The sequence below is a fragment of the Schistocerca nitens genome, chromosome 4 (assembly GCF_023898315.1).
Source record: "Schistocerca nitens isolate TAMUIC-IGC-003100 chromosome 4, iqSchNite1.1, whole genome shotgun sequence".
Taxonomy (NCBI): domain Eukaryota; kingdom Metazoa; phylum Arthropoda; class Insecta; order Orthoptera; family Acrididae; genus Schistocerca; species Schistocerca nitens.
This window is the reverse complement of record NC_064617.1, coordinates 476,910,378-476,935,275: the sequence shown is the minus strand read 5'-3', so window position 1 is coordinate 476,935,275 and position 24,898 is coordinate 476,910,378. Positions and strand designations below refer to the sequence as shown.

Below are 24,898 nucleotides of genomic sequence, written 5' to 3'. Positions count from 1 at the left end.
GAAATATTTACATCCTTTATTTTCGCAAAGTTATGATCTGTCCGTTCGTTCATTGACGTCTCTGTTCACTGTAATAAGTTTAGTGTCTGTGTTTTGCGACCGAACCGCAAAACCGTGCGATTAGTAGACGAAAGGACGTGCCTCTCCAATGGGAACCGAAATATTCGATCGCAAGGTCATAGGTTAACTGATTCCTCCACAGGAAAACACGTCTGATATATTCTATACGATACTGGTGACGGCATGTGCGTCACATGACACTAATATGTTGTCGACCCACCTACCTTGTACACTTGGCGAATGGGTAAAAAGATTCTTCTACCTTGCCCGATTTAGGTTTTCTTGTGGATGTGATTATCACTCCCAAAAAAAATGATCGCATCGGACGGACAGACGGACTGATGATAATTGTCTGAAAAAAAATTAAAATTTTCACTTGAGAGAAGACTTGAACCAAGGACCTGTAGTTCCACAGCTGCTCACGCTAACCACAAGACCACGGCAATCCTGACCGCGCATGACCCCTGAAGTTGCATATCTTCCACATGGGCTACTCAGTTTGTATATTTTGCTTATTTTTTCATAGTTCCACACAACTTCTTCCTGTTTTCTCGATTGATCTGTGTCCAGTTTTTCAAGGCCTATCCACTCTGCCAACTTATAACTAAATCTGAGGGGGGTGCGATGGGGAGGTTCCCTTGTTAGAGAGAAAATGGTTTTTTGAATAATGTAGCTCTCCGATCTTGGAAAAGTGGTGACATCGCAACTGAGAGAATGGCCTTCCGCGCCAACTAAAAGCTAAGCAGTATCATACGCATACACATGTGTGAGGGAATTGTAGTGCTGAGACGACAAATCACGAAGTGGCGCCTTCGAGTCCTCCACGGTCACAGACAATGGGATACAGCATCACGCTGGGCTCGTCCTTCTCCGCGCTTATTCGTACTTGTGCAACGCTGTTCCTCCTGCTGTGGAGCTGATATATTGTGCGGTTCGCGTTTCAACAGAGTCCACACGCCGAGTGGGTACTATTACGGCGCTCTTTCCTCACGGTCACTCCTGTCCTGCATACACTTGCTGGCTGCAGGTGGTGGAGTGAAAGTCGTGACGGGAAAATTCGTTTGATGTACGGACTTCACGTTTGTTTATATGCAGTTTTGCTCGACATCGCCATTATTTTCACATAACAGACCTGACCCGTGTCTTTGTGAAACTGCGACGGCAGCAGCAACCGTGGATGTGTTGCACGGATCAGCACTTTTTTTCGCATCCATCGACAATGTATAATATTTAGTACTGATTTGTCCCGATTTTCTGTTACAGGTTGTGCATCATGTTTGTATCACCTACTTTGTGAATATTAGGAACAACTATGATAGTATTCGACAATCTAACTCTGCTCCATCTGCTCTTGCAGCAAATGACTTTAGGTCCCTGGATCAAGCGGAGATGCGCTGTTTCCCCTATTAGCAATAGCAGCCAAACGACTTGTAGCACGAACTAGAAACATTGAAACCCATAAAAGCTTCACATAACTGTTCATAAGAAGTATCCATTCGAATCTTTGTAACGGGATGTACACTCCTGGAAATGGAAAAAAGAACACATTGACACCGGTGTGTCAGACTCACCATACTTGCTCCGGACACTGCGAGAGGGCTGTACAAGCAATGATCACACGCACGGCACAGCGGACACACCAGGAACCGCGGTGTTGGCCGTCGAATGGCGCTAGCTGCGCAGCATTTGTGCACCGCCGCCGTCAGTGTCAGCCAGTTTGCCGTGGCATACGGAGCTCCATCGCAGTCTTTAACACTGGTAGCATGCCGCGACAGCGTGGACGTGAACCGTATGTGCAGTTGACGGACTTTGAGCGAGGGCGTATAGTGGGCATGCGGGAGGCCGGGTGGACGTACCGCCGAATTGCTCAACACGTGGGGCGTGAGGTCTCCACAGTACATCGATGTTGTCGCCAGTGGTCGGCGGAAGGTGCACGTGCCCGTCGACCTGGGACCGGACCGCAGCGACGCACGGATGCACGCCAAGACCGTAGGATCCTACGCAGTGCCGTAGGGGACCGCACCGCCACTTCCCAGCAAATTAGGGACACTGTTGCTCCTGGGGTATCGGCGAGGACCATTCGCAACCGTCTCCATGAAGCTGGGCTACGGTCCCGCACACCGTTAGGCCGTCTTCCGCTCACGCCCCAACATCGTGCAGCCCGCCTCCAGTGGTGTCGCGACAGGCGTGAATGGAGGGACGAATGGAGACGTGTCGTCTTCAGCTATGAGAGTCGCTTCTGCCTTGGTGCCAATGATGGTCGTATGCGTGTTTGGCGCCGTGCAGGTGAGCGCCACAATCAGGACTGCATACGACCGAGGCACACAGGGCCAACACCCGGCATCATGGTGTGGGGAGCGATCTCCTACACTAGCCGTACACCACTGGTGATCGTCGAGGGGACACTGAATAGTGCACGGTACATCCAAACCGTCATCGAACCCATCGTTCTACCATTCCTAGACCGGCAAGGGAACTTTCTGTTCCAACAGGACAATGCACGTCTGCATGTATCCCGTGCCACCCAACGTGCTCTAGAAGGTGTACGTCAACTACCCTGGCCAGCAAGATCTCCGGATCTGTCCCCCATTGAGCATGTTTGGGACTGGATGAAGCGTCGTCTCACGCGGTCTGCACGTCCAGCACGAACGCTGGTCCAACTGAGGCGCCAGGTGGAAATGGCATGGCAAGCCGTTCCACAGGACTACATCCAGCATCTCTACGATCGTCTCCATGGGAGAATAGCAGCCTGCATTGCTGCGAAAGGTGGATATACACTGTACTAGTGCCGACATTGTGCATGATCTGTTGCTTGTGTCTATGTGCCTGTGGTTCTGTCAGTGTGATCATGTGATGTATCTGACCCCAGGAATGTGTCAATAAAGTTTCCCCTTCCTGGGACAATGAATTCACGGTGTTCTTATTTCAATCTCCAGGAGTGTATAATACTTACGAACACAAAATGAGATTATTGATTCCGTCAGTTGTTCATACATCATTTCGGAGCTACGTTGCAGAAAGACACAGAGACCGGTGGAACCTACGTAAAATACCGTTGACACAGTGTTTTGTCTGTCAAACACAAGATATCGGTTTCACTTTCCCAAAATCGACATATACCAATCATGGATGGGAAAAACATTGGGATTTAAATGAGAATTATCAGGAATTACTAGCAGAACTATCTTAGTAGCGTAACTGACCTCCAAATTGGTTTTACTGCTGACATCGGTTGTTAAAATACAGAATACGTAGAGCTGTGGCATCATAAGATGGAGTTTATAAATGATAAGTATGTTTAATCAGCATGTGATACAAAAAAAAGTGTGTGACAGCTTGGAATACATTGGACTGATTTAGAAGCAGAGAAAGACATTTCCCAAAACACCTAATATTTTACTCTAGGAAGGTACGAAACTGTATGACTGAATACCTCAATGTATTTGCACTAAAATTTGCTAAATCGGGAAAATAGTGGTTTTCTTAAGGACGCCTCGACATTACGTCTAGTTGTGAAGATATTGTGCACAGACTGTTCGTGGCAGGGTGACTATAAAGAATGTGCCATGTTTAATAACGAAAACTGATATGCTTTAAAGTATACGACAGTAAAACAAAGATGTTCCATTAAAAATGAATCCACAAGCAAGATGTTTGCGGAATAATTGCGATTGTGTAGTTAATAACCGCCAAGAAATATTGTCCTAGTTGGTATAAATTTATTTGAAATCCAAACGTGCTGATTAAGTTTTCATCTAACTGGGCTCCAGTTACGATTCATCTTCAGTACGTTACATGTTACAGTTTACTGTACATGAGCGTTTATTAAAAGAGGTGTTCCATGTGTCTCGTCCTCGCATTTTCCCTCTCGCTGTCCGCCTCCGTAGCGTTACCGCCTACGGCGCAGGGGGCTCGGGTTCGATTCCCGGCAGGAGACTGGGTATTGTGTTTCCTTCATCATCACTTTCATCATCATTGACTCCCAAGTCGCCGAGGTGGGGTCACCTAAAAAGGACTTGCAATACGGCGGCCGAACAACCCCGAATGAGGTCACCCGGCCAACAATGCCATACCATCATTTCATGTCATTTCCTTCTCGCTTCTACAGTACGGTACGAATTATTTCAAACCCCATCCTCCCTCCCCACGGACCATCTCATAAATCTTGCTCTAGATGTTCAACAGTATCACTGCACTGCACTTAACTTCTAAGGTAATCCTAGACAGAAGAATATAGAAATTCTAGATCTTGAAAACCGATGTGCTGGCCCTGCTCAACATATCCATCCACATACAGTGCCGGGAAGGAAATGGCAGCACAAAAAATAATTAACGTACGGTAATGAATTGTGGGGAATACGTTTGTCTAGGTAACATACGTATTTATATGATAAACATTGCAAGATGACAGGTTAGTGTAAGCACGATACATGCCATAGCAAATGTAAAATGCTGGTACATTAATAACTGGTGTCACCGCCAGATGCAGCATGCTGACAGATATGCATTGTGTTGTACAGGTGCCAGATGTTAGTTTGTGGGATGGAGTTCCATGCCTGTTGCAGTTGGACGGTCATTACAGGGACGGTTAATGCTGGTCGTCGATGACACTGCTCGATTGGAGACAGATTTGGTGATCGGGCAGGCCATGGCAATATTTAGAGCATTTTGACTTACAACAGCGGTATGTGGGCGAGCGTTATCCTGTTGGAAAAACCCACTCAAATTCTGTACTTGAATCGTAGCACAACTGGTCGAATCACCAGACTGCTGTACAAACTCGCAGCCAGAGTTCGTGGGGAAGCGCCAGAGTGCTTCTGCTGTCATACGAAATCGCACCCGAGTCAACAAGTCGAGGTGTAGATCCAGTATATCTAGCATGCAGACCGGTTGGTTGCAACCCCTCAACTGGCCTCCTTCTAACCAGCACACGGCTATCACTGGCACCGAGGCAGGAAGAGCTTTCATCAGAAAACACAACAAACCTCCAAACTGCCTAGCAATGAGATGCACGCTAAAGGGCGTCAGACTCGGAGCTGTAACAGTCCGTTATGTCACTGTGGTGCCAAGAGCTGAACAGCTTTTCAAATTGCTGCTGCAATTGCAGTACGCTGCGCCAGAGTCATACGCCACACACGACGGTCTTCCCCCTTGCTAGTGCCACGTGTTCGTCCGGAGCCCGGTCTTCTTGCGACTGCAGATTCTCGTGATCGCCGCTGCCAGCAATCATATACAGTGGCTACGTTCCTGCCTTGTCTTCTGCAAAATCTTAGGAGGAACATTAAGCTTCTCGTTGTCCTGTTATACGCCCTTGTTCTAACTAATTGAGGTGCCGCTAATGACGTCTTTGTCGCCTTAAAAGCATTCTTGACTAACGTCAACTCACCACGTTCAATCTCAAAAGTAACTAACGCTGTTGACAATTACAACTTGTATTTGAAGCAAATCTTATTTGGACCCTCATAGTGGCGCGACAAGCGCGACTCTTCTGTGACTGTCGCGAAATCTGAATAGACATCATCTTCCAGATGTAGAAACACGCCTACCAACTTCCTTATGTCATGCCGGCCGCTGTGGCCGAGTGGTTCTAGGCGCTTCAGTCTGGAACCGAGCGACCGCTACGGTTCCTGGTTCGAATCCTGCCTCGGGCATGGATGTGTGTGATGTCCTTAGGTTAGTTAGGTTTAAATAGTTCTAACTTCTCGGGGACTGATGATCTCAGATGTTAAGTCCCATAGTGCTCAGAGCCATTTGAACCATTTGAACCTTATGTCATTAAACCCATTCTTGGTGAAGTGAATTTTTTTTCCGTTTATTATAATCTTTGCACATTAGAGGTCGTCTTACATTAGCAGCAGAATGTGTCGGTGCTCCATGTTTGTACTACAATCTTCAGCCATGGATAAGAATGAAATTAGAGCTCAGTTGAACCTTGATTTAATTAGAAAGTTTACATTTCACATTCGTACGTTTGTACTAACTATTGTACAGTGTCAGCTCGTACCTAGACATTTGCATGGGCCGTTTACGAACCCATTTTACCTGGGTCTTTTTCCTTGTATTACCGTATAATTTCACTCGTGTCGGATTTCGCTATTAGTTATGATGCACCCTACGTAATAATTCGCCAGCTGTTGCAGCTACAGTAATTAAAAACACTGTCTGTTGTCTAATATTTCCGGCGCCAGCGCGCTCTGCTCGACAGCGTTGGAGTTGCAGAACTCGGCCGACCGCTTGGACGCCCTCGTTAACATACTCGTCTCGGCGGAGCTCATGTCGAAACAAATTGAAGACGAGAACACGTATTCCCACGAGCGCAGTCCGAGTCGTTTGTAGCGAGCGATCGCGTCCGCTGTTTACCACGTCGGCGGACAGATCTTCGTCACTGATCAATCTAATGAGGCGGGGGACTCGCCTCTCACTGCACAATGGGGCAGCGGCCGTGGCGTACGCTTCTGCTCCCAGCATTTACATACCGGGCAGATCGCGCGTGCGCGCAGACTGCCTGTCGCATCGCCAATTCTTTGACCACCGCCATTCTTTTGTCACTGTGCCTGATAGACTGTGACCAACTATGCCTTTAAAGTTGCAGCTTCTCAAATGAACGCAACTGGCAACTCGGATGCGCGCCTCAGATCCCAGAACATTTAGTGACGTATTTTTCTTTTTCATGTGTCTCCGAGCTGTATCTGCGAAGGGTCGACACGGCTATTAAAATACGTGGCATGGTTAATTTAAGTGGCGTGAGTCTGCACTTCCTATTGTCACCCGTGAGCTGCTTTCAAGAAATCTTCCGCGAATGAAGGGAACTGTGTTTCACAATTACGGTTTTTCCTGTATAAGGATTGCATTGCGCGATGGCGGAGTATATTATACAACGAGTGTATGTGTGTGATCATATCTCTCTGTGACATTATGCTGTTCCTGCAATTGTTCCAATTACGGCAGTCTTGAGCGCCACACATGTAGTGTACACGTGTTAACGCTCGACACTGACATTAAGAATATTATGAAGTGTGCACAGTGAATTATTTACAATATGTGTGCTGTTTGCAATTCAGCAACACATATATAGACCTGGAAAACAATATGGACCACAACAAAACAAATCATCTTCTACTGGAACTTACGTAAGTACGTTTCAAGTTACATCTAAATAAATGCAAGCACTTCAGCGTGATTTTAGTAATGAAACAACCGATAAAGTAGCACTAAATCTTCAAATATTCTTGTGCAGTGCAGGAGCAGACACATGATACTGATCAAGAGACCTGTGTAACTTAGGGTGTCCATTTCATTTTCATTGAAAAAGAGAACATTTAAAATAAATTAGAGAAAAACCTGGGACAATGAAGAAAAAAAAACGGGACATAAATATTGTATTGACTAAATTTAATACACATACAAGTTTACCTTTACAACGTGCACTCAGATGATCAATCTGAGCAAATTTTGATCTGCACAACGTGCATTCTACAGTTTCTCCACTACCACTGATAAAAGGAAAATCGCTTTTTATATTTCTGTTAAAATTATACTTTCGTTTTGGTATAATGAAACAGTGATTGCACAGTCCAAACCTTAGCAGTGTGGTGACGAAAGCCAGAGAGCAAGTATCAGTAGTGTACAGTATCTCTGGACCGAAAGGACGGATTCAGTGGATCGATTTAGAAGAGAAGAATCTTCGTTGTTATTCGAAACCTATAGTGGGTTTAAAATTACTTGCGATTTTTGACAGTTCGGTACATGTTTGGGGTATGCTGAAAGTCATCACACGCTTCCTAGCGTAAATAATTGCGCAGTTAATAGCAAGGCAAACAACCAGTAGCGTAAAATACTCTAGCCAAGCGGAATCATAAAAAAACAGGACATTTGAGCGTCCCCCAAAAGACTTTCGGGACTGCGGCACATTTTGGTAAAAAACGGGACTGTCCCGGGAAAAACGGGACGAATGGATACTCTAGTGTAACTGAAAATATTAGCCATCTGAAGGTGGGCATGTTAGTCTGAAATCTTTTATGGCACTGAAATAAAACATTTTAAAAATATTTGTCGCTGGTTGTGTCCTTCACGATTGATCATTAACGATCGCAGATTTCACAAGATTAAGCATGGGTAAAATAACAATAAATGAATAGTTGAGATATAGACTTCACTGAATAAGAGAATACCGAAGGTTATTTATATCTATCAACGAATAGTTACAACAGTAAAAATAAAAATAAAAAAACAGACGGTCTAAGGCGCTGCAGTCATGGACTGCGCGGTTGGTCCCGCCAGAGGTTCGAGTCCTCCCTCGGGCATGGGTGTGCGTGTTTGTCCTTAGGATAATTTAGGTTAAGTAGTGTGTAAGCTTAGAGACTGATGACCTTAGCAGTTAAGTCCCATAAGATTTCACACACATTTGAAAATTTTTTTGAACAGAAAAACAAACAACGCATCATTGAAATCCAGAGACTGTTGCCACGAAATCGAAACTGAGTACAGCTGATTTACTGTTGTTCGTATTTAAACCACTAGGAAGCTGCAGCGTCTGTGAAATGTGGGTTGTTGCTACCAAGCCATGAGACAACTTTCCCCGGTCCTCATAACGTCTGTATGGCTTTTACTACTCTGAGAACTACTCTTCTACCCCAAGAAAGAGCTCTGGGCCAAGAAATGTTCCAGCACCATTCATAAGAACCTGTTGGCGTTTCCTCCATCGGAATAGTTCGTCACGACATTTTACGACTGTGTATCTATTACGGACTCGGTTGATGCACGAACACAGATACGGATACGGATAACGCGGAGAGTTCTTGCGGCCAGGCGTAGTGTGCCTCACAGTGAGTGAGCAACAATAGAGCATATAAGGGAAACGGGGACCCTGAGGACGAGGCGCGAGGCCGAACCGGCGGCGGCGGCGGCGGCGGCGGCGATGGCAGCGGCGATGCCACGCGCCATCCCGGTAATTTGCACGGTCGTTACGGCGGGCCGCGCGTCGCCCACAAACGTTACAAATTGAGACGTCCCACTTAGGCGTCCCGGATGTGCGCCGCTCCTAGCTGCCTCCTTCCCCAATTTCCTTTGGACACCACCAGATACGTGAAACTGATTATTTTTTAATGAAAAGACGGGCAGTGGTTGAAAATGGTTCAAATGGCTCTGAGCACTATGGGACTTAAGATCTAAGGTCATCAGTCCCCTAGAACTTAGAACTACTTAAACCTAAGGACATCACACATATCCATGCCCGACGCAGGATTCGAACCTGCGACCGTAGCAGTCGCGCGGTTCCGGACTGAAGCGTCTAGAACCGCTCGGCCACCGCGGCCGGCTGACGAGCAATGGTAGATTACTGGATAATCCATAAAATTTCGAACATGCAGCGGTGCAAATTCTTTCCCTTATACCCTTCTATTTTGGTAGAGGAACCCTTGAAGAAACACAGTTTTCACGCATACGTGTTTCGGTGAAGTTTTACTAACGCCAGTGAGTTAATTTTACTGTCTTAATAACACATGCTAATATTCGTGTAGGTGATTGTCATGTGCAGTACAGCTGATATTTTGGTACAGATTGTTCGAGTCCTGGTCCGGCACTCAGACTTAATCTGCAGTGAAGTACACTATAACATCAGCGCATACACTGTTGCACAGTGAAAATCATTGTGCAGTGCTACTGTAGTTCTAATAGACACAATCTGTTTTCTGGCTATCGCTGGCAGCAAACATCATGCAGCGAATATAGGTCGGTGTCATCCGACTATGGCGGATTTTCTGTTCTGTCGGCAACGTAACTGCGAAGAGTATTCTAACAGTGGAGGAAGTGTGCGATTTCCACAAACTTTTCATTCTAAACATTAACTAACGTTACATTATTCCACATCTATAGACTGGCAGTAAAATAAAAGCGTAATTGTATTAAAAATACAGAAAAATTACATTTACTTCATTGTCTCAAAAGGTAAGAAAGCAGTAAATCGTAACGTCCAGGAGTGAGCGACGCGGACTTGTTTGTTCAGCACTTTCCGGATATTTTCGCGGGCCCTACTGTTATCGCGTCGGACTTTTCTGGGCTCTTTGTACGTCTGACGCGCTATTTTCCCATCGAATCTTTTTATGCTGCTCTGCAACATCGATATTTGTATTTTACGTGTTCTCATGTCTCGCGGACGATGGAAACGGGCCTGTTTGATGGCATCATAGAATATACCGGTACACCAGTCATCACGCTACAAACTTTTGCTATCAATTTACGGTAATATTATGAAATTTACTTCTAAGCAGCAAGAAAAACTCTTCAAGCAAATAGAATGGATCTACCGATCGTGTTTGCAGCCATAAAACTTGGAAAGGCGGAAATCAGAGCTTTCCAGAGAGGCAAAATTATGATCCTAAAATAACATGCCACAGAAACAATTTGCGTGTTGAGTACCATTCATAACCTATTGCCGCGTATAATGAAAGCAAAAAGCTATTACTAAGTAAGTGACCCTCCACTGATATTCGACTATATAATGATGCGACAGGCGCCGTTGACAGAGGTGATCAGTAAGTTTCTTGTTATGAGACCACGCGGAAACGGCAAAAGATATATTACAAGAAAGTATTTCGGCATCTTATTGCCTGTCCCCATTCACTGAATTTATCATATTCCAAAAAAGTTCTAACAAGACGAAGAAAATATTTTTAGAATTTTTATTGGAAGTAATTGAAGTGATTATCGAGAAATACGTAGATGAATTACCCTGAGGTGTATAAGCAGACTTAAGTACAAGTCTCAAAGAGAGGCACTTCATGTCCAATATACTTCCGAATCTGATAAAAAAAAAGTACTTCGTAGAAGGCGTGATGTGTGCTGTTAGAGAAGAAACGATGGTGGGAGAAAATTACGATAAGAAATAGCCACCTGCTGCGAAGCTTACAACAATGGCTAGTGTACGGAGCCTTACTTCAAGCTTTACCACACCCAGAAATTTTTTAGTAAGTTTCTCCTTTTGTTACAACATTGAACGCGATTTACACATTTTCTGCTTGATGTAAGTTAAATGTCAATTAAAACTCACTTCTAATTCAGTTCATGGTTTACTTAGTAGATTGTTGTAATACTGTCCCATGTCATACAATGAAGGCTTTCACGACCGGATGTTTCAGTTGCCGAGAATTCTTCCGGGTTGTATGGACGTGGTCCATGGAACTCTTCTATCCTTGACGTTTCATCCAAAGCTACGCTGGACGTGTTTAACAGAAAAGCAGCCATGAAACTCAGCGAAATATGGACAGTGGCGCTACAGAATCTGTGAGAAGTTTTTGTCTGTGACGTACTATGATGGATAGTTATATTTAATCCTTGACAAGGTTTATCACGTGAAATCCAGACCACGCCCACTTTCCACGGTATTTGGGCCGTTCTTCGACGTCCGACTCGTCAGTTGGCAAGACTCAGCACAACCAGGAGCACCTCCGAAGATGTCCAACGTAGCTTTGGACAACATAGCTTTGGACGAAACGTCAGGGACAGAAGAGTTCCATGGACCACGGCCATACAACCCGGAAGAATTCTCGGCAACTATCTCCTGTGCTTTTTGACAGAAAAATCGGAAAATCGCACGCGGCTGGAGGATTAATCATACATGCAGATGGTCATGAGTCACATGTTTACATCCTGAACCATTTGTTAGTTGTTATGAGTGTTTATATTATGTGAGACCACGTGTATAACGCAGTATCTCATATGTCTAAAAGTAGTCTTGTAAATGATATGTTTTCTTCGAAACAACATATGTAAATATATTTGTACATCTAGAGAATTAGTGTGCACTGTTTGGAAAAGAAGAAGTGCGATGTGTAATGAAGAATAATTTAAATTTCTTTTTTCATAAAGAAAATGCATGTGTTATTGTAGGAAAATGATATGCAGCAACCAATTACTTATGAAGTCGCTAATATTCTTTTATTCCAAAAAGTAAGCTAAAGGTTCTGTACAGTGAAATAAATTCCTCAGAATGACCTGCCATGTAACTAATGTACTGTGTCTGACGCTTAACTCCGCTTGCGCCTCTAACAAGTGTCCTGCCTGCGCTGTTGCAGATGAACCAGCAGTGCAAGGTGTGCGGCGAGCCCGCCGCGGGCTTCCACTTCGGCGCCTTCACCTGCGAGGGCTGCAAGGTGAGCTCCACTAGCAAGCTGCACTGCAGTCGCCGCGACACACTCTGGATTTGGACAAAGATAACGGAACACTGACCACGGAAAGGAGTTCATTATTCATCTCAGCCTCCTGTTTTCAGTAGCTCCCTCCTGATTGTACTGAACTCAAATTGACTACACTTAAACACAACAGGAAATTCCTGAGTGGAATACTTGTTTCCGTTCCATAGTCACGAGCAGCCTTGATGCTACAAAATCACCTCACAGCAACCCTTGTAGATTAACTATGTAGTGTCTAGGAATCCTGCGTACTCGGTTCGCTAGACAAACAGCTCGGAATAATGAGTTTTATTACAGCAAGATAATTACAACGCTTAACTATGGCAATTACAGAGATGTGTTGCAAGCGAGGGGTGACACACGAAATAATCATATGAAGATGGTATCTGTTCTTGCTGACATGTGCTGGATACACACGCCTTGCCCGAACTCGGTAAGATTGTCTGCCGCGAGTAATGGGTAGGGGCACTAGCAATGCAGTGTGTGGACATTAAGTTGGGAATGTGGGTCTCACGGGGAGCGTGCAAGGGATAAATCCCTGCTGTCGCGCTATCCTCTGTGCCCTCGGAGGCTCGGATGGATAGAGCGTCTGCCATGTAAGCAGGAGATCCCGGGTTCGAGTCCCGGTCGGGCACACATTTTCAGTTGTCCCCGCTGGTGTATATCAACGCCTGTCGACAGCTTAGGGTCTTGATTTAATTATCATTTCATACGAAATAATCAGTCTTTGCAGTGACTGCTGATCTCTAACTGACAAAAGTCTTTCCTGAACTGCTAACGTCGCCGCTGCTATCCAAGTTGCTAACCTTGAAGCTGCTATTGATCTGAGACGTCACCAGTCGGTCGCGGCGCTTATGTCCTCTCCACATAGGGGCCGCTGCTGTCGCGTTGTCGTCCTGGAAGGAGGTCCGGTCTGCGTGCTATTGGCTGACTTGTTCTCACAGACGTCTCTTCTCTTTCCTTCCCTATTGGCGTGAAGGCGCTTGACTATAGGCCGTACCAGTATAAGCCTGTGTAGAAGAGCGACATTTGGTTATTTATTACTAAATTATCGAACATTTGTCCCTATTAAGAAGACAATAATTCTTCAACATTTTGTTACTACGTCATTAGGTGACTAAATTTCAAATGTTCAAACGTGTGTTAATTCCTAAGGGACCAAACTGCTTAGGTCATCGGTCCCTAGGCTTACACACTACTTAAACTAACTTATGCTAAGAACAACGTACACACCCATGCCCGAGGGAGGACTCGAACCTCCGGTGGGAGGAGCGGCAAACAGAGGATGATCTGTGACTCTTCATGGAAACGATGCCACTGACCTTTGTTACGATGTACCGAAAGGAATACCTGCAAAGTACCAACGCTAGGTGCAGAGACTGGCAGTTGACCCTCAAGATTAACAAATATAACGCCTTGCACGTAAATAGGCAGAAAGACCCACTATTATACGACTACACGATTTCAGAACAATCACTGGAAGTAATGATATTAAGGAGTATGCATACAGATCGATTTAAAATGGAACGACTTCATAACACTAACTGGAGGAAAGGCAAATGTCAAACTGAGATTCATTGGCTGAATCATTACGCACAAAGAAGGTAGCTGACAAAACTCGTTCGACCGATATTTTAGTATTGTTCATCAGTCTCCGATTTTAGTAGATAAAAGTGACAGAGGAAGTGCTGAAATTCCCGAAAAAAGGCAGCACGTTTTGTCAAAGATTTATTTACTAAGTGCGAAAGTGTCATGGAGATGCTTATACAGCTCCATTGGCAGACGCTACAAGAGATGCGTTGTGCATCGCGGCGTGTTTTAGTGTCAGAATTTTGAAAAATACATTTATAGAACAGTAAATAAATATATTGCTGCCTTCCATGTATACCTAGCGAAAAGCCCATGAAAGTATTAGGTCTTCGGCTTTGCTTCCCTCATTTTTTCTCAAAACTCCTGGCTTTATTGTGAAAATGGCTCTAAGCACTATGGGACTTAACATCTCAGGTCATCAGTACCCTAGACTTAGAACTACTTAAACCTAACTAACCTAACGACATCACACACATCCATGCCCGAGGCAGGATCCGAACTTGCGACGGTAGCAGCATCGCGGTTCCGGACTCAAGCTCCTAGAACCGCTTCGCCACAGCTCTTGTGAAAAACTTACAATTTACGATGCAAAGTATTGGCCATCCCTGGCCACTACTTTCTCTCAGCTTTCGGCCAGCTTACAAATCCCGCAGTGGAAGAAGTGGGCGTCTTTTGAGGAGAACAGATCGAATTTTGCACTAGTTCATATGAACGAAAGTGCCCGTAAGCCAGGCCATGTGCTCTTGATCGAGAAAGATGGTAGTGAGAGGGAGCAAAGTCTGGAGAATACGGTAGGAGGGACTGGACATTTCAGCGTTTCCAAGTATGGTTTGATGGGTTTTCCGATATGGAGTTGAGCAAGTCGTGTTCAAAATCATCTTTTCACATCTATCGCTGTATTGTGACCGTTTGTCTTTCAGTGCTCGGCTAAGATGCATCAACTGCTTTCGACAACGATCTATTCTGATTGTTTTCGTCGGTTTCAGTAGCTTCGTAAACCTCTCCTCCACCGCCATGTCGGTATTCTACACCAAAGTCACCGTTCTTGAAGCGCTGAAAACATTCTCAGCACATTATTTTACTAACATGTTCCCCACCACAGGACTTACACAGCATTTAATGAGCCTCTGCCGCAGATTTCTTTATTTGTTAAAGCAGAAAATTAAACTTTGTGGAAATGATGAGACGTGAGCTCGCAAGTTGACATATTTAATCTAGAATGACTTTATGATGCTATCGCATGTTGTTGTTGTGGTCTTCAGTCCAGAGAATGGTTTGATGCAGCTCTCCACGCTACTCTGTCCTGTGCAAACTTCTTCATCTCCCAGTAGCTACTGCAACCTACATCCTTCTGAATCTGTTTAGTGTATTCATCTCTTGGTCTCCCTCTACGACTTTTACCATCCACGCTGCCCTCCAATACCAAATTGGTGACCCTTTGATGCCTCAGAGTATGCCCTACCAACTGATCCGTTCTTCTAGTCAAGTTGTGCCACAAATATCTCTTCTCTCCAATTCTATTCAATACGTCCTCATTAGTTATGTGATCTACCCATCTAATCTTCAGCATTCTTCTGTAGCACCACGCATATCGCGTATGGATCAATATCTTAATGGAGCTATGTTGACAAATGCCGAGTACACCACCACTTGGCGCTACTGCCATCCATTGCAGAATTGCGGAAGCAAAGTGGTAGACCTAATAAAATAAGATATATTCGAGCTCATTCAGAGGTTAAGTCATGAACCATTCGCGAATGGGATAGGAAAAGGAGGGTTGGTGGAGTGACAATAGTACCTAAACCACCCTCCGTCACACACCGTTAGATAGCTTCCAGAGCGTGGTAGTAGATGCATATTATTGCACAACATGTACCACTATAACAGAAACACAATTTCATTGAGACTGCTGGTGTATTCGGCTTGCTCTCGTGGTTGCTTAATTGTGACCTCGGCGGATACGGTACCTGTTGCCGGCAGGAAGGGGTCCGGAGCCAACACGGCGGTCACGGAGTTCCACCGTCGCAGTCTCAGGTAGAGTCAGACATTGGCGCAGGCGCTGGCGCTGGCGCAGCGCAGACGCAGCGAGGTGAAGGCCGGCACGGCGCCCCCGCCCGCCGAGCGTGCAGAATCGCGGCGGCCCGTGATTGATTGCCGCTCCGATAGGGGCGATGACGCTTACCGCCGACCGGCGGCCTCTCTTTCGTGATTATCTTTTGATTCGAGTCATCGATGCTGAGTTATAGTCGCGCGAGGCGGAGCATTCCTGGCGGCGTTTCATACAATGTCATAATGCGGCCGGCTCGCCAGTCTTCTATAGAGCAGCGTGGGAGGGAAACAACTTATCCGGAACAATGGGATAATCATTAGAGGGAACAAGTGCTATGAGATCACCGTCGATGTTCTACTTATTAAAACTGCATAACAGACGTTATTTTGTAAGCGCCTGTGTTTTTCATTTCATTGTTACCCTCAAATAATTAAGAAGTGACGCGATATCGTGCATTTGAACTCTGTATTAACACAAAAAAAATTGTCCAACAAAAGTTAAGTATAACGATCAGCTTGCCAGCTGTTACTCAACCCAGTTTACCCTGTGGCCATTTTGAGATGATGATGATTAAGTCCCATACTCTGTGACAGAGCGTGGGGGAAGATGCGGGAGACCCGAACCGCCGTTCTAGGTAAGGTCCTAGCGGAGGTGATTTGCCATTGCCTTCCTCCAACCGTAATTTGGAATGAATGATGATGATGAAGACGCCACAACAACACCCAGTCATCTCGAGGCAGGTGAAAATCTCTGAGCCGCGCGGGATTAGCCGAGCGGTTGCCGGCACGGTAACTCAGCGTGTTCGGTCAGAGGGTTAGCTTCCCTCTGTAATAAAAAAAAAAAAAAAAAAAAAAAAGAATTAATGGATCAACGACGAACTGAAACGGGTGTCTTGTGACGTCTGCCCCGAGCTGATACAAAGAACGAACACGAACAAAATGCGATTAAAAAAAAAGCGGTCTAAGGCGTTGCAGTGATGGACTGTGCGGCTGGTCCCAGCGGAGGTTCGAGTCCTCCCTCGGGCATGGGTGTGTGGGTTTGTCCTTAGGATAATTTAGGTTAATTAGTGTGTAAGCTTAGGGACTGATGACCTTAGCAGTTAAGTCGCATAAGATTTCACACACATTTGAACATTTTTGAAAATCTCTGACCCCGACGGGAATCGAACCCAGAACCCCGTGCTCGGGAAGCGAGAACGCTACCGCGTGACTACGAGCTGCGGGTCCCTTTTTGACAAGATAATGATGTTATTATGTTTAATCAGCCCAGATAGCCGAGCGCGTTAAAGCGCCTGCTTTCGGGATACGAGAGACGTGCCAGTCCAGAATAGAATCCGCATCGCGCATTCACAGCGGGAGCCATGTGTCGACAAGCATGGAGCCGTTTTTAGATAGTTTCCCACATCCACCTATTAAATATTGAGGAGGTTTCCAAGTCACACTTTAGATACACGATGCACAAACACTTTGTAACAGATGTTACATTTGTCCAGGCAAACACGTTAGACGTAGACAAAGGGGTTATATGGATTCCTTCCCAGGATGGGAGGAGACGAGCTGACCTGGCAGTAGCTTTAAAATGGCATCCTAATAATATTTTGAGGTGGTGTCCTACAGCTCTTATATACTTGAAAAAGTGTCGTATTACCGCCTTGAGCTTTAATCAATAAAAAACTATGCGAGGGAGTGTAGTCATTCATTTTGAAACTGTAAATCGGGGTTACTAGTGGAAAAAATTCTTGCCACACAGCGGCGACTGTAGAGCTCAGATAGACGGAGTAATTTATATTATAATATGATAACAGTGTATTATTCCTGGTTTTATCATCGGACGATAACGATTTTATACTTCGACTAACATGATGTTGTGAATACTTTAATGAACCTGATGCTGGTCAGATGACTGAAACTGGTGGTATAAATAAAGCCTCAAACAGCACATAAATTAAGTATTTTACTAGCAGCTCACGGCGGTAGCATGACATTTTTCACCGCAATAATAGCCTTTGTACGGGTGTAGTTCGTTCTCCGCGCAACAGGAAAAGTACCATTCCAGTCCGGACAGGCAGTGGCCGGACAAAGGGCACTGGACAAGAAGGTTATTATTAATATTTTTTTCTCATGTACATTGCAGACAAAAAGAAAATTAAATTCATGTTAAGTATCTTTGAAAATCCATTAATAATTCATGCTGGTAACAGGTATTCCAAATTATTATTTGTTTAGTCATGTTACCATATAAAATAAAATAAACTGACACTCACTTAAACACTAGCAACTGTCCCATTTTCTCGTTTCTTACCGTTTCGGCCATTAATTTAGTTATTACGCTGCGAAATAGTAGACCGCCACCTTAGAGTTTACACTTATCTGATCCTTGCAGAATTTTCTGCTTTGAAGAGAACCCGTCATAATCAAGAAATTTCAATTAGATTCCATCGTCCTTGAGAACCATTGTAGTATATCGAGGGCCGTCTCACCATCTTTCCTGTTTCGAAACCGAAGAACATGGAACGTTCTACCTTTTACGTGAAGTTCGTCCTTCAGCATTCAGTCTCGACACTTGAACTGCCTGCCACCAACACCGCCTGAAACGCATCCCTCGTTAATCGTCAAATGCTGCAGTGTATTCCATACCCGAATGGGAGTTTTTATCCCATGACTGCAGGTGTCTCCCAGTAAATGCTCAAACTAATTTTTTAAAAAGCTCCCGAAGATAGCAGAACTTTGCAGTGACTCTTTATTAAAACGAAAGGCACATGTCCAATGGAATCGTCTGCATATAGCTGCTGAATCTAACTAACTATAAGGCTTAAATGTTGAATAGTTTGGAGCTCGCGAAATCGCGGATCCGAAGGACAGCCCTCGTTTCGATGAGGAAGACGTAGTCCAGTGACCGCTGGGCCGGGGCTGGTATTCCGAACTGTGTTTCTGAAGTCTGTGATAAGCTATTCGAAATCAACCGTGTCATTTCTTGTACTACGGAAAACTGACAGAATGCGAATTTTTGGTTCAGTCCTTTCCGGTTTTACATGTGTTTCCGATTGCCGAGGGGCACAATCTCGGTAAGCACATACTTTAAATCTGGTTGTGGATCCAATAGTTAGCCGCAGATGGTGTTCAGCAATCGGGACGGACTTATCAAGTTTTGACTGAAGCGATGGGACATTTCAGTTGTGGAAGTGAGGAGCAACTTAGTGATCTCTGAAGTCCATCTTTGTACAAGACGGTTGAAGGACTTCGGCTGTTCAGTATAAAACATAAAATTAAAAACACCTTCAACAGTCTATACTTTGAAGATAATTTATTAGTGGGACCAATTTCGGCTTTTCACAATGCCATCTTGAGGCCCTCTGACCAACGTATAGGAGTAATCCAACCTCATGTGCAGTCGATATTGCGGCCAGCATTACGAAACTGATATCTCTAGACTTATGGATTCAACAACGCGAGCCCCTCGTTAAACGCTTCAAGACTCTGTGCAGTTGATGAACGAAAGAATCGCGTTGTTGAAACCAGTAGTCCATGGATACCGCTACTTCATGCTGGCCGCTATATCGAATGCACATGAGGCTGGATCCTCCTACACGTTGATCAGTGAACCTGACGTCGGCGTAGTGAAACGCAAAAACTGGTCCTATAAATACATTACATCCAAGATCTATAGAGCTGAAGGTGTTTTTAATTTTACGTTTTAACCTAGTGATTTGTCCTCCAGAGCGAAGACTATTAGTTTAAATTTCGGTGTAGAGACAAACATGAAAAAGACGAAAGATTTGGATAAAATTCTGCATACAATTTGCTTAAAGGATCTGGAGGTAGAGAATTATTGTGTACATCTAACATCTCTGATCAATGATACAGAAAATTTTTATAAAGAAATAAAACGACGTATCGTCCTTGGCAGAGCCGCAGAGGTTGATCTCAGTAAGATCTGGCAGAACCGGGCAATATGCAGAACAACGAAGAGGTGCTTGGTGGAATCATTCGTGTTCGCTCTGTGCTTGAGAGCCGAACTGATGACTTCGAGAAGCGGTGTAGGAGAAAGATGTTAGGCCTTTTGTGGATAGGAAGAAAAGCCATTGCTTGCATATTGAATTTTATTGTCCCGTGTCATTTAAATTTACGTGGAGTTCCTTGGTGTCGTTTTGAAAAGGGCTTCATTCAGAAAAGATCACGTTGCAAGATAAAATCGAAGACAGAAGACTTTGAGGAAGAGCAGTCAAAGAAGTTTTCCGGTGTATTAGTTCACATTTTATTAAGAAGAATTGAAGATCCGTGTAGAAGATGGCTGTTGGTGTATCTGTATGACTCTTGGCCTATTGGCTGTATTTTTGCTTTTGTCTTTGTGGCAATGGAAGAAGTTTCTAAGAGCCATTTGGAGGCTCTCTTTGAGCTGTCAGTAGTTCACAAGTGCTTCGGAGTATTTATTTGCTGACTTTGGAGTAATGAGAAGTTTACACCTGTCTCTCGGGTGAAAGAGAGGCTGCCGACACTGCTTTAGACAAATGCTCAGACTGCAGAAACATAGACATTTAATCTGAGTCTGCTGATAAACATTTCCGAGTAAATTTCGATTACGGACGAAAGAAATGTTTCAGCAGTGTCCATTTCCTTAAAGGAAGGTCCTACTATAACTGTGAAGCCGCGGTGTCTGCAGCGGTGGCTAATGAAACTCCCTTTCGAATGAGCTCGATATATCCCGGAACACCGCAGAGTTCGATACAATCACGTCACATGTGAGTCACGCTCCGCGAGTGCAAGCGATCAAGAGAATTAAAAAAAAAAAAAACATAGCAACATCAAAAAGCTATAGTTCTGCTTGAAATCTGACAGTTTCGTGAAACACAGGTGGAAATGATAATAAATCCTACCACAGTATTACTCCTGTTGCATTTGAACAAATTTACAATAAGAGTCCTCGTGCAGTGGATACTGTATGTACACTACTGGCCATTAAAATTGCTACACCACGAAGATGACGTGCTACAGAGGCGAACTTTAACCGACAGGAAGAAGATGCTGTGATATGCAAATAATTAGCTTTTCAGAGCATTCACACAAGGTTGGCGCCGGTGGCGACACCTACAACGTGCTGACATGAGGAAAGTCTCCAACCGATTTCTCATACACAAATAGCAGTTGACCGGCGTTGTCTGGTGAAACGTTGTTGTGATGCCTCGTGTAAGGAGGAGAAATGCGTACCATCACGTTTCCGACTTTGATAATAAAGGTCGGATTGTAGCCGATCGCGATTGCGGTTTATCGTATCGCGACACTGCTGCTCGCGTTGGTCGAGATCCAATGACTGTTAGCAGAATATGGAATCGGTGGGTTCAGGACGGTAATACGAAACGCCATGCTGGATCCCAACAGTCTCGTATCACTAGCAGTCGAGATAACAGGCATCTTATCCGCATGGCTGTAACGGATCGTGCAGCCACGTCTCGATCGCTGAGGCCACAGATGGGGACGTTTGCAAGACAACAACCATCTGCGCGAAGAGTTCGACGACGTTTGCAGCAGCATGGACTATCAGCTCGGAGACCATGGCTGCGGTTACCCTTGACGCTGCGTCACAGATAGGAGCGCCTGCGATGGTGTACTCGACGACGAACCTGGGTGCACGAATGGCAAAACGTCATTTTTTCGGATGAATCCAGGTTCTGTTTACAGCATCATGATGGTCGCATCCGTGTCTGGCGACATCGCGGTGAACGCACATTGGAAGCGTGTATTCGTCATCGCCATACTGGCGTATCACCCGGCGTGATGGTATGGGGTGCGATTGGTTACACGTCTCGGTCACCTCTTGTTTGCATTGACGGCACTTTGAACAGTGGACGTTACATATCAGATGTGTTACGACCCGTGGCTCTAACATTCATACGATCCCTGCGAAACCCTACATTTCAGCAGGATAATGCACGGCCGCATGTTACAGGTTCTGTGTGGGCCTTTCTGGATACAGAAAATGTTCGACTGCTGCCCTGGCCGCACATTCTCCAGATTTCTCACCAACTGAAAACGTCTGGTCAATGATGGCCGAGCAACTGGCTCGTCACATACGCCAGTCACTACTCTTGATGAACTGTGGTATCGTGTTGAAGCTGCATGGGCAGCTGTACCTGTACACGCCATCCAAGCTCTGTTTGACTCAATGTCCAGGCGTATCAAGGCCGTTATTACGGCCAGAGGTGGTTGTTCTGGGTACTGATTTCTCAGGATCTATGCACTCAAATTGCGTGAAAATGTAATCACACGTCAATTCTAGTATAATATGTCCAATGAAAACCCATTTATCATCTGCTTTTCTTCTTGGTGTAGCAGTTGTAATGGCCAGTTGTGTAAATATTTATGGAGATTTTTTACGTATAGCTAACTAACGTCACAACACTTCTATCTGTTCACCAACACATAAATGCACATAAACAACATCTTAATCTTTGGCTGGGACAAAGTGGTCAACGAAGGATGATGTCTCAGAAATAAAGTAATATAGTTGCAGTCTCCCAGTTCCGACCAAAGTGGGCTGTTTCCCTTGGTCGTAAGGTGTATATCGGAACGGGGTAGGCCATACCATTTATTCCCAACTAGGATCACCCATCTACCACACTATCAGCTTAACTGGTAAGTTTCTGAATAAGACCAGAAGTCTTTAATGGGCCGGATCTCCAACTGCCCGCTCCACTTCTAGGAGCGTAATATGAAGAGTACAAAAAAAAACAGCTATCAGTCAAAGGCGAAAGTATTGTCTTCAGAAATATTTCTCGACTCTGAAGTCAATGACAGTGTTTTCTTTGGTTGTTAGTGATTATAATATTTTACCAAGAGAGCTGCATACGAGTATTTGGATCCAAGTTCACATATCAGAATAACGTGTAAAAATGTTAGGAGTTTTTATACGGCCTAAATACGGTGGTAACATTCTGATGAAACAAGGAAGAAAATTAGTTGGGAACTGAATGTCTAATAAATAAAAATAAATCATACTAAGTCGATTGAAATCGCGATCGCGGTAATAACTGAGTGACGAGACCTGTTTGGAGATAGTACCAACAGACGTCACTAGATTGCAGGGCGATCTAAAGGTCTCGAATTTGACTAAATCGTGATCGTGATCATTTATTTATTTAGTAGTGGCAATGTTGTTTACATATGAGCTGCACTGTATAAGATAATGCAGTACGTGTTCCACGGTTAGTTTTGCGATTAAAATGCATATATTCATAACGCTATGGAGTGGCGTTAGTACTATCAGAAGTGGCTAGATCGCTCAGCGAGCGAGAGTTCTCGTAAAACCCGAGACGTTAGCTACTCGCGAACAGTTGGAGGCGTGTTCGAGCAGAGTGCTAGGAAGACGGATCGCCGATGGCAGCTGGTGCTGCTCGTCCCGGCCCGGCGGGTCACGCGGTAGCGCACGAGACAAAGCGGGGCGGCAGGGCGTGTGCGGCGGGCGCGGTGGCGCTGCGCGCGCAACTGGAGCGCGTCGCGCGGCTGCGCACTGGAGCCCGGTTCCGACCGCTTGCCTCACCGGAAGGACGCCCGGGGGGCCCGCTCGCGTGTCCACAGCGGCGCGGCGCGGCGCGGCTGCCGCCGCCGCCGATGGCTGGTAGCGTGCTCGTCTCGCGAGTACGAATTGTGTCAGTCTGCGCCATAATAAATCTACACACGCCTCTCACACTGCAAGTTCTCACATCAAGGAAACTGGTTCAGCTCACTTCCCGCATTGTTTTAGATCTCATTTTCTATCCTATTGCGCCACACAAATAAGATAATTTTTTTTACGCAAATCACTCGTTTATATTGCCACTACGCGTCTCGATGGTTTACACCACCATCTTCAGTCGTTTAATGAACAAAGTAAGAGCATATGGACTGTCAGACGAATTGTCTGATTGGATTGAAGAGTTCCTAGATAACAGAACGCAGCATGTCATGTTCTCAGTGGAGAGAAGTCTTGCGAAGTAAGAGATATTACAGGTGTGCCGCAGGGGAGTGACGTAGGACCGTTGCTATTCACAATATACACTCCTGGAAATGGAAAAAAGAACACATTGACACCGGTGTGTCAGACCCACCATACTTGCTCCGGACCCTGCGAGAGGGCTGTACAAGCAATGATCACACGCACGGCACAGCGGACACACCAGGAACCGCGGTGTTGGCCGTCGAATGGCGCTAGCTGCGCAGCATTTGTGCACCGCCGCCGTCAGTGTCAGCCAGTTTGCCGTGGCATACGGAGCCCCATCGCAGTCTTTAACACTGGTAGCATGCCGCGACAGCGTGGACGTGAACCGTATGTGCAGTTGACGGACTTTGAGCGAGGGCGTATAGTGGGCATGCGGGAGGCCGGGTGGACGTACCGCCGAATTGCTCAACACGTGGGGCGTGAGGTCTCCACAGTACATCGATGTTGTCGCCAGTGGTCGGCGGAAGGTGCACGTGCCCGTCGACCTGGGACCGGACCGCAGCGACGCACGGATGCACGCCAAGACCGTAGGATCCTACGCAGTGCCGTAGGGGACCGCACCGCCACTTCCCAGCAAATTAGGGACACTGTTGCTCCTGGGGTATCGGCGAGGACCATTCGCAACCGTCTCCATGAAGCTGGGCTACGGTCCCACACACCGTTAGGCCGTCTTCCGCTCACGCCCCAACATCGTGCAGCCCGCCTCCAGTGGTGTCGCGACAGGCGTGAATGGAGGGACGAATGGAGACGTGTCGTCTTCAGCGATGAGAGTCGCTTCTGCCTTGGTGCCAATGATGGTCGTATGCGTGTTTGGCGCCGTGCAGGTGAGCGCCACAATCAGGACTGCATACGACCGAGGCACACAGGGCCAACACCCGGCATCATGGTGTGGGGAGCGATCTCCTACACTGGCCGTACACCACTGGTGATCGTCGAGGGGACACTGAATAGTGCACGGTACATCCAAACCGTCATCGAACCCATCGTTCTACCATTCCTAGACCGGCAAGGGAACTTGCTGTTCCAACAGGACAATGCA

General features: G+C 45.6%; 1 protein-coding gene across 1 annotated transcript in view; it reads left to right on the top strand.

Moving 5' to 3' along the window:
• Positions 1–24,898, top strand: part of LOC126252374 (protein embryonic gonad-like) — a 185,555-nt gene that overhangs the window by 95,271 nt on the left and 65,386 nt on the right. Inside the window, exon 2 of the mRNA XM_049953266.1 lies at positions 12,132–12,209. Coding sequence (XP_049809223.1) covers positions 12,132–12,209 — 78 coding nt within the window. The remainder of the gene's footprint in view (positions 1–12,131; positions 12,210–24,898) is intronic.